The 10,687-nt window shown below is 41.4% G+C and overlaps 1 protein-coding gene across 1 annotated transcript; it reads right to left on the reverse strand.

The window, feature by feature from the left end:
* Window positions 1-122: 122 nt before the first annotated feature.
* LOC122016585 (patatin-like protein 3) lies at window positions 123-2,049 on the reverse strand. Its single transcript, XM_042573941.1, has 5 exons — window positions 1,996-2,049; window positions 1,221-1,341; window positions 954-1,114; window positions 612-881; window positions 123-523 (listed from the first exon to the last, which is right to left on the reverse strand). Exons 1-5 carry the CDS (start codon window positions 2,032-2,034, stop codon window positions 239-241), a joined length of 876 nt encoding a protein of 291 aa, XP_042429875.1. The 5' UTR covers window positions 2,035-2,049; the 3' UTR covers window positions 123-238.
* Between the last annotated feature and the right edge of the window lie 8,638 nt (window positions 2,050-10,687).

Below are 10,687 nucleotides of genomic sequence, written 5' to 3' on the forward strand. Positions count from 1 at the left end.
CCACATGCTGCTCAAGTTATTAGTCAGAGTCAGTGGACTCGGTAGGGTATTGTGTTTGGATCATGATTCTTTATATTAGATAGACAGATAATAAAAAAATATATTATACTACAGAGTTTACATTGAATAGCTTAAAAAAATTGATCACGCTTACAAGTTGATAAATTGGTGGAATAATCCCAACAACAGTAGTTATCGATGACTAGTTTAGATGAACAACATTAATTATTGAAGGTGCTCAGAGATCAATAGGATCCACAACTGTCATGCAATGGAGCCAAACTCTCTTGCGGCCCTGGCGATGCTTCCTTTCATCCGACAACTTCTTGGCGAAGTTGCCGAGTCGATCTCCGTTCGATGTGGTTCCTCCCTTCTCGTCCACCACCGGCTCCGAATGCCCTGTCTCCAGGTTCACCATCGACACCGGTTTCTGCAGCAGTTTCTTCCCGATCTCCACCAAATTCTTCAAGTTCTTCTCCGTCGACTTATCCACCGAAGCCGCATCGCCAGTCAATGTATCGTCCTAGGATTCAGTTTGTTTCTTTGTTTGTTTTAATTAGAATCGATGAATTTGGTACGATTTTACGATGATTAATTAATTGGTTAATTACCTGTATGCGAAGGTAGCCTTCACTGCCCAGTGCCTGAAACACAACTGCTGCATAGATATCCACCATGCCTGAGCTCGCCTGGGAGAAAATGTCAATGAGGGGAGTTTTTCCTCGGTTGTACAACCACCCGAGTAAACCCATCGCGAGCTCATCTGTTCCGGTCCCGATCGAGATCACCAGAAACCGACTGTAGTCGACCGGTTCATACGATTTGAAATCCGTGTTCGATTTCAGAATCTGCTTCGTCACTTGGCTTATGGCGGATAACGTCTGTTCATGATCAATACTACATATAACAACTAGTTCCTAGATTACGAGCAGAATGTGCATGTGTGAATTTACAGGGTTATTTGCCGCCACGCCGCCGTCGATGAGGTTGAACCTCTTCGTCGTTCCTTGATCGTCTTGGGTTTCAAAGTAATGCCCCGGGAGGTATGTGGGGGCGGCGGAGGTGCTGATGCAGATGCCCGACAGAAGAGCGTTCTTCAACGGATTCTCCTCCGTCTGCCAAAAAAACACTAATTAATATGGATCGCCATATCTACCTATAAAATCTTCCCAAGATTAAGTAATTAATTAAGACGAAGAGTGGGATTAGTTTAATTATAAACTCATAAGTCGAGAAGATGATGGGTTGAGAAACTTTGCGGTCAACAGAAGGGATGACGATGTTGGTCAAAGTTTGACTTAAGTTTGTGTTCCCTAAAAGTTGAATCTTGGAGTGAAGGTACTGATTTTCTAGATCATTTTTTTATGATCCAAAGAATGTGTCACTCGTATTTACGATCGGTTCATGGTCATGATTTAGTCGCAAATGGTTGCGATCCCTTCTTGGGTTCACCGTCCCCACCAGGTTATAATTTTTGTTCGGAGCGGGCAGTCGGAGGTCGCCCGAAGGCCTCCAGTGGTAGATAAGCGGCTAGGTTACTGGGCACCAAGCGAGTGTGTCCTCCGGGCGGCCTCCGGCCGCCCGCTCCGAACAAAAACTATAATCTGGTGGGAAAATTGAACCTAGGAAGGGATCGCAACCATTTGCGGCCGGATCGCGACCGTGATCCGACCGCAAATACGAGTGACACATCCCCTTGATCACAAAAAGTGGTCCAAGAGATCCTGCCTGAGGTACTTCCCATCGTATCTTGGTCCAGTGAAAGCACCCAGCAAGTTCGGTGCTGATAGTTCGGATCCTCTGGACCAGTATTCCCTGGACCATCCCTGGACCACAAAAATCGATTAAAAAGGCTATCACGTGCAATGCGCGTGCACGAAGAAACACAACTCACGCAGAAACGCGCCCCGAGCCCTAGCCTCTCGCGATCTTCCACCTCCCTGATCCGTCGGCGTCTGGAACTCCACCGCGATCCGCCGGCGACATGAATACCACCTCGCCCACAAATTTTAGAGCCCTGACGGCCTTCAGCATCCCCGATGGCCTCCAGCGTCCCCGACGGCCTCCAGCGTCCTCGACTCACACAGAAACCCATCGCGATCCGGCGGCGACGACACAATTCCCTGACTCCTTCGAGGCCCAGCCCTGCCCACGACCGGCGACGGCCCAAGCTTTGCCGCCGTTAGGGCTGATTTCAACTGTTGGTGTGCACAACTTTATTCCTTTAATTCCTCCTTATTTAAAAGTTTCAAAGCTTTTATAATGAGTTCTAGAGAAATTAAACCAAGATTTGAGCTTTCTTTTTTATCTAATGTACTTAACTACGTGTTTCAGAGCTTATTTCAGAGTGAAACAGATTGGACTTTGAAGTTATAACAATTGCTTAGGCATAATAACATATTAGAACTTTGAAGTTATAAATAAGCTTATTTCTTTGATGTTAATGTTGATGTTGAAGTTATAAGAACATATTGGAACTTGATGTTGAATTTAAATTCATAGTGCATTTAGAATACTGTTGAGCACTCTGATGATTGGAAATAATTTGAATTCAGAGTGCAGCACTAGTTCAATGCATAATTCAGAGTTATTAATTATGCATTGAACTAGTGTTGCACTCTGAATTCAAATTCAACATTAAGTTCCAATCTATACTCAACATCAAGTTACTCATGGCATCAACTTTGAATTATAACTTTGAGCTTATTTCTTTGTTTTTTTTAAATTTATTTAGTATACAATCTACGAATATTAAAAAATATTTGGACTTAAATAATTCTCGTTTGCTTAATAGGTTGGTATTTCATGGCATCATCAAGTTACAACTTCATTAACAATACAAAATTTGAACATATACCATGCAGGGACTGCGGACGAAGAATATTGGTATGTGTTTCTAGATCGACCTAAAATCCCGGAAGGAGGTATTATCGATGTGGGCAACATGGCTGGCAAAAGTAAGTGGTAGCCGATACTTTGTCTGATGAAGATAACAATGAAATATGTCGTGGAATGTTAGGAAAAATAGAGTCAAGGTTAGGAAGTGAGCTCATTACTTCTCGTGGACATAATCTAGGAAATTCAAATGTACCATCAGTGGTTTGGATATTAGTTATAGTGAATCTGACTCTTTTGGCCGTTTATCTTATTACTTTGTTAGTTCGGTCTGATTAATTAGTGTTGAGTAATGTTGTTGTTGTAATATGACGGATTAACTGTTTGTAAGAACTAGCTGAAGGCTAATTAATTTATTAGTTCAGGTGGTTAATTAGTGTTGACTGATGTTGGTATTGTAATGTCATAGGATAATTAATTTTTTTTTTGTTAAAATGGATATTACGGAACATGTTATATAATGGTTTGGAATTTTTGTAATGATTTATTCTGTGTTGTTTTTTTTTCGGGACTTAGTTCTCATCTCTGTAATGTTCATCAAGGGTTGATTGGTTCACTTGTGTTGCAATGGTTTCTTTTGATGTCCGTGTTATGCTTGGTGCCCACGGTTTTGTTTGAGTTAAGCTTGTGTTGCAATGGTTGCTTGTTGTCCGTTGATTGTAAATCAATGTAATAGTGTTGGCGTGAATGCAAGTCCAACATAAGGACTTGTGTTCATATGATGTTGTGTGTGATTGGTGGGTGCTTTGACTTTGTGTGCACATGTATTGGAGGAATGTAAGGACGAATGAGTGTGATCTTGTTATGCAAAGTGAACTGATTTGTATTTCTTGACAACAGAACAGATAATGTCGTAAACAGCCATTGAGGTAGTCAAAGAGTAAAACTCATGTTTATGGACCATTTGTCATAACTTTTGATATAATGCATGGAATATAATAGCTAGTTCATTTGGCAGGAAAGTTGGTTCTCATGACAACACTCAAGGAAATTCAGAGTGCAGCACTAGTTCAATGCATAAAGTGAATGCTTGACAAAGTAGAAGCGACTTTCAGTTCGAGGATTGTTCCATGCACAAAGACAATGAAGTCAACCATCATAGTAGACATTAAAATAACTCTCATTCAATCTGAACACCTCATGAATACTTATTCCATTTACAGAGTTAAATTTGTCATTTTTTGGAAAGTCAAAAGATGAAGTTGAAGATGGTGCTACAACCTCAGAATTTACATCACCTCTTCATACAATCATCACCTCTTCAGACAATCAGCAAGAGAATTTTAAGAGTTTTCAATCTTCAGAAACTAACAACATTTTCAAACAAATAGTAAACACATCTCCATTGCCAAAAGAGGAAGCTTAAAATGTTAAACAGATAGTTCAATCTCAACGTTGTTTTCCTTTTACGATGTGGATCTATAGTAACAAGCATGAGGATCAGTTGGGTAAAAGCCAAAATGACTCCTAAAGCATTTGGAACCTGTCAAGAAAGGAAATCATATCAATAGATTAACTAGCATTTCAAGTGCACATATAAATAAACATAGACACATACAAGATCGTTGATGTCTAAGAGGAGGAGGTCGCAGGAGGTGGTCCAGAAAACTGCACAAATGGGAATTACACCTATAACAGTAAACAACTGTAAACTATTAAACAAATAAGCTAAAAGACTAAATGGGAATTGCACAATATTTTAATCAGAAAATTTAACAGGTACTCCAAAAACTTTACAAGGACTCGAAAAATTTACAAGTATATTCAAACTAAGATAACTCCTCTCCATACTTACATTCCAAGATTTCAAAACAAAAAGACTTGACTTACAAACTCTTTAACAAATAACACCAAGGCTGATGGATGAAGAGAGAAGGCGGAAGGAAAGATACAGGTCAACGATGATGGAGGAAAATGAGGTGCCTAATTGGGTATTTCACAATACTAACAATGACAAAACCAAATTGCAACTAGGTCAGGGTACACATGGCAACAGTGAAATCATTGGAAAGCGACCTCGCAAGGAAGTTACAACGCCCCGCCTTCTACTAACTAAGCTGTAAGGCTGGGGGTTACATTGGCTAAACTATTCTGTGTCTATCACTGAAGTATAATGTGTGGAAAGCTGAACTAATTAAAATCTCTGCTAATTGCTATAAAATCTAGAATTTATGTTCAAAATACCATTTCATTGTTGTACATATGCTAAAGGATGGAATCTAAACTTTTCATGCAATTGTCATACAATAGAACACATACTACCATTCTAAGCTATTTAATACATATTTCTATGAAATTTAGCATGCTTTGGCAATTTCTAAGCATACGAGTGGAACCATGGCTTTGTATCAACTTCATACTAAAACTAAGCATTGATACAAACTAAACATGCCGCTAGCAGCACCCCAACATCCCATATAACAATGTAAGTGCATGATAAGCATTCCTCAACTAATTCGTATACAATTCAATGTATCAACTGAAAAGCATCATAACATTACTAGGCATGCCATTACTGTCATTGTTCATAGTTTATTAACTAACATCAAAATAACTAATAGTCTAGGCATAGTATGGTGTATACTTTCACAATTCATGACATTTAAACATTCTAAGGGTGCGGAATAATAAGAATATAAGAAATTCTAATTCTTTAGACTTGCTAGTCCCCAAGAGTCTTTATTCCAAGTTCCTTCTCACACACATCTTGACACATTGCCCTCCAGCCTCCGCTAATCCATCTTTCTTTTACCTTTATCTGCAGTATAAGGAAAAGGAAATTATAAGCTTGGGAGCTTAGTAAGAACCATCTATCTCACAAAATATGCATTCGATGAAATCATGCTTTTAAAAGATGCTATTTGAAACACATGCTGATAATTATACTGAAAATGCTAAAAAAAACATGGCATACTGATATATGAGTCATGGCAATCAAATATTGATCATAGAACTATCTTGTAGGATCAATAAGAAAAAAACAACTGAACTGATACATAAGCTGAGCTAAACTGATGCTAGACTAATGCTGAATCTGAACTGTATTTACATAACTGATTTGTGAAATTTTGAAACCTATTTTCATAATAGTTTAAAAATAATAATTATGTTGCTGATGGGCCCGGCAACTGTTCTTGCTATGCGCGCATCCCTAACTAGACCCGAGGTAGCTGGTCCCGAATCTAATAGGGTTTACTAGGTTATCTAAACCTAGGGGCGACTATGGGAGCCCAACCCAAGGACAACTAAGAGTCCAGTACAGTGCCACTGATAAAAGTAAAATACTGATTCATAAGCTGATTTATCTTATCTTGCTCTTACTAGGTTATCTGAACCTAGGGCGACTATGGGAGCCCACCCATTAGACCGTAGTCCCATATAAACTGAAGCAAGACTAAGCATGCTATTTTAAATGCTTTTATGACATTTAACTGAGCTATTAAAATGTCTACTGTAGCATTTAACTGTACTAGTCATTTTATCGAGCACTTGGTGTGCTCTAACTCTCCTCTCTATTAGGGGACCACCTCTAGGCACCCGACAGCGTCTAAAACCCCAAAACTGGAGGGGGAAACATGTCTGACCCTTCTAGAGGTGCTCAAATAAACCCTAAACCTGCGAGGAGGGTCAAATACACCCTACGTGCCGAAAAAAAAATCTGCATATGGCTGAACTAAAACATAAAAATGTACGATTAGCTACTTATACTGCAGGTGAGGGGTTACTTACTTCCTGCGCTAAGTTTCTTACAATTCTGATCACTAGATTTCCGGAGAAGAAGATCTCTTCGACGATCTTCTTGCGTCTACGTGTTCTTCTCGCGGAGAGGACGTCCTCGTATCAAAGTCGTCGCCGAAAGGTGCTCCTACGACCCTAGGGATGGAACCCTAGGTCTCTTAGGGCTTGGTGCACCGAGAGGGTGAGGAAGAAGGAGAGGTCGGCGGGTGAGGGTGAGGAAGAGTTGCCGATCCCAAAATAATAAACCCTCACTTAACTTCCCTATTTATATTAAGTGATTAATACGACCCAACTCAATCATAAGTATAATTTTCTCCTCTTCTTTCAGCACACCCCTGCTGGGGCCACCTGGTTACTAAAGTCATGCTATAAGATGTAGGGTCTGATAGGTCGTGGGTTCAATTCCTGTTTAGACTATTTTCCATTTTTTTATTTAATTTTGCTACTTCTGCTATTCCAAAAATTCCATAAAAATATTCTTAAATTCCAGAAAAATAATATAATATTTCTAAAATTTATTTGAGAATTTTTGGGCATTACAATCCCCCATATCTTATAAAAAGTTCATCCTCAAACTTAAAATAACTCTGGGTACTTCTGTCTCATACTAGCTTCTGTCTCCCAAGTTGCCTCTTCTGCTGTGTGATTTTACCACATAACTTTTACTAATGGTACCTCCTTGTTCCGCAATTTCTTAACTGCTCGGTCTATTATCTGAATAGGCTGACTGTCATAGCTGAGGTCTTCGCGAACTTGTACCGACTGGGGCTCAATCACCTGGGTGACATCTGGGATATGCTTCTTCAACATAGAGACATGAAATATGCTATGGATAGCTGACATCTCCTGGGGTAGCTCTAACTCATATGCTACCTTGCCAACTCTTCTGATGATAAGGTATGGTCCCACATATCTGGGACTTAATTTGCCCTTCTTCCCAAAACGCATTACTCCCCTCATAGGAGCCACTCGGAGGAATATTGTATCCCCCACTGAAAACTCTAAGGGTCGGCGCCGTGTATCAGCATAGCTTTTCTGGCGGCTCTGAGCTGTCTCTATCCTCTGGCGGATCTGTTGTATAGCTGCTGTGGTATCTACTACTAGATCTGTCTGAAGTTCTAGTTCTTTCTGTTCACCACTTTCATACCAGCAGATTGGAGATCTACACCTCTGTTTATAAAGAGCCTCGTAGGGTGCCATGCCGATAGTGACCTGATAGCTATTGTTGTATGCAAATTCTGCTAAACATAAATATTTGCACCAACTTCCCTTGAAGTCTAGGGCATACACTCTGAGCATATCTTTGAATACCTTATTTACTCGCTCCGTCTGACCATCTGTCTGGGGATGGAAAGCTGTGCTAAACTTTAGCCTGGTGCCCAATGCTGACTGTACACACTCACAGAAGTGTGACGTGAATCTACTGTCTCTGTCTGAAATAATGGTCCGTGGGACTCCATGCAGTCTGACAATCTCCTTGAGATACAACTGAGCTAGCTGCTCCATGGAGTAGGATATCCTGATAGCTAAGAAGTGGGCTGATTTAGTCGATCTGTCAACTATTACCCAGATGACATCAAAACCATTCGTGGTTCTGGGTAGCCCCACTATGAAATCCATGGAGATATCCTCCCACTTCCATTCAGGGATCTGAATAGGTTGTAGAACTCCTCCTGGTCTCTGGTGTTCTGCCTTGACCCTCTGGAAGGTCAGATAGGTACTGACATATCTAGCGATGTCTCTTTTCATCCCAGGCCACCAAAAATGTCTCTTTAAGTCTTGGTACATCTTGATGGAACCAGGATGCATCGCATAGGGAGTCCTGTGAGCCTCGTCTAGGATCTTCCTCTATAGTTCCTCCTGATCCGGAACGCATAGTCTGTCACCAAAATGCAATACCCCACTATCAGATACTCTAAACTCTCCACTTCCTGATTCTGTTATCCCTTGCTTGATTTTCTGAATTTCAGGATCCAGATCCTGAGCTGTCTGGACGTCACCAAGCAAGGTAGATACTAATGTCATAGTAGAGAGTTGTCCAACTATAAGTTCGAGATTGAAATCTGTAATCTCCTTTCGTAGGGGCGGTGACATGGCTGCTAGGGATAGTAAGGTGGCACTGGACTTCCTGCTAAGTGCGTCTGCCACCTTATTGGCTTTTCCTGGGTGGTAGAGGATGTCTATGTCATAGTCTTTGACCAGCTCAAGCCATCTGCGCTATCGCATATTCAGATCCTTCTGAGTGAAGAAGTACTTCAGACTCTGATGATCTGTATACACTCTGCACTGAGCTCCATATAAGTAATGTCTCCAAATTTTGAGGGTGAAGACAACTGCTGCAAGCTCAAGGTCATGAGTAGGGTAGTTCCTCTCATAGTCCTTGAGTTGTCTGGAGGCATAGGCGATCACTTTGCCATTTTGCATCAGTACTGCTCCTAGTCCCAATTTAGAGGCATCACTGTAAATATCAAAGTTGTCTGTGTTTCCTGGCAGAGTCAGAATGGGAGCACTGGTCAATTTTATTTTTAGCTCGATGAAGCTGTTCTCACAGTCCTCTGTCCACTGAAATTTTCTATTCTTCCTGGTGAGAGCTGTCAGTGGGGAGGCTATCCTGGAGAAATCCTCTACAAATTTTCTGTAATAGCCTGCTAGTCCCAGAAAGCTTCTGATTTCACTAGCGTTCTTAGGTCTTTTCCAGTTTCTCACAGCCTCTATCTTACTGGGGTCTACCATGACACCATCCTTGGAGATGATGTGACCAGGAAGGATATCTGATCGAGCCAGAATTCACATTTCGTAAACTTGGCGTACAGCTGGCTCTGCTGGAGGGTCTGATGTACTATTTTCATGTGTTCTGCATGTTCTTCCTGAGTTCCGGAATAGATAAGAATGTCGTCGATGAACATGATAACAAACTTATCTAAGTATTCTCTGAATACTCTGTTCATGAGATCCATGAAAGTAGCTGAAGCATTTGTCACGCCAAAGGGCATGACTACGAACTCATAATGTCCGTATCTGGTCCTGAAAGTTGTCTTGGGTATATCACCTTCTTTAACTCTCACTTGGTGATATCTCGATCTGAGGTGTATTTTAGATAACATTGCTGCTCCCTTTAGCTGATCAAACAGGTCATCTATTCTGGGAAGAGGATACCTGTTCTTAATCGTAACTTGGTTTAGTGCCCGGTAGTCTATACACAGGCGCATGCTCCCATCCTCCTTCTTCACGAACAACACAGGCTCTCCCCATGGTGAGTGATTAGGGCGTATGAAACCCTTGTTGAGCAGCTCCTGTAGTTTCTCCTGAAGTTCCTTCAGTTCTGTTGGAGCCATGCGGTAGGGTGCTTTGGAGATGGGATTTGTACTGGGAACGAGTTCTATCTCAAATTCAATCTCTCTATCTGGTGCTAGGTCCGGTAACTCCTCAGGGAAGACTGCTGGGTAGTCACATACAACTCGGACCTCTTCTAACTTTTGGTCCTTGTCCTGACTGGTACTGACTACATATGCTAGGAATCCCGTACATCCTGAATCCAGTAGTTTCTGTGCTTTCAGAGCTGAGAGAAACTTCTTGGCCTTTCTCTTTGGTTCTCCGATGTACCCAAACTGCACTCCTGTTTCAGGTTGGAATACAACTTTCTGTTTACGGCACTCTATGGAGGCACCGTACTTGATCAGGAAGTCCATTCCCAAGATGACATCATAGTCAGCCATATCTAGCACTATCAGATCACCAAAGAGTTCTCTGTTCGCTATAATGACTGGCACTGCTCGGAGCCAGTGCGTGGATGCCATGATTTCTCCGGAAGGTAGTGTTGTCAAAAATTGACCACTGAGTACATCTGGAGGTATTACTAACTTTTCGGCAAATGCCCTGGATATATAAGAATGGGTTGCCCCAGTATCGAATAAGACAGTTGCACTTTGCTGTAAAATACTGATCTAACCTGTAACAACTGTCGAGGCATTCGCTACGTCCTCTCTGGTTAGTGAGTAGATTCTCGCGTTCGTCGTGGCTGAGGGGGCTTCTAGTCTGCCCTGGATAATGTGTG

The sequence above is a fragment of the Zingiber officinale genome, chromosome 8B (genome assembly GCF_018446385.1).
Source record: "Zingiber officinale cultivar Zhangliang chromosome 8B, Zo_v1.1, whole genome shotgun sequence".
In the NCBI taxonomy this organism is placed as follows: Eukaryota; Viridiplantae; Streptophyta; class Magnoliopsida; order Zingiberales; family Zingiberaceae; genus Zingiber; species Zingiber officinale.

What these genes read in the sequence shown, in the direction of transcription:
- LOC122016585 (XM_042573941.1), bottom strand. Translation starts at nt 2,034, where the DNA reads ATGCTGAAGGCCGTCAGGGCTCTAAAATTTGTGGGCGAG. An exon ending in CATCTTCTCGACTTATGAGT is followed by an intron (nt 1,115 to 1,220) that starts TTATAATTAAAC and finishes TTTTTTGGCAGA; the next exon opens with CGGAGGAGAATCCGTTGAAG. An exon ending in AAGGCTACCTTCGCATACAG is followed by an intron (nt 524 to 611) that starts GTAATTAACCAA and finishes ACTGAATCCTAG; the next exon opens with GACGATACATTGACTGGCGA.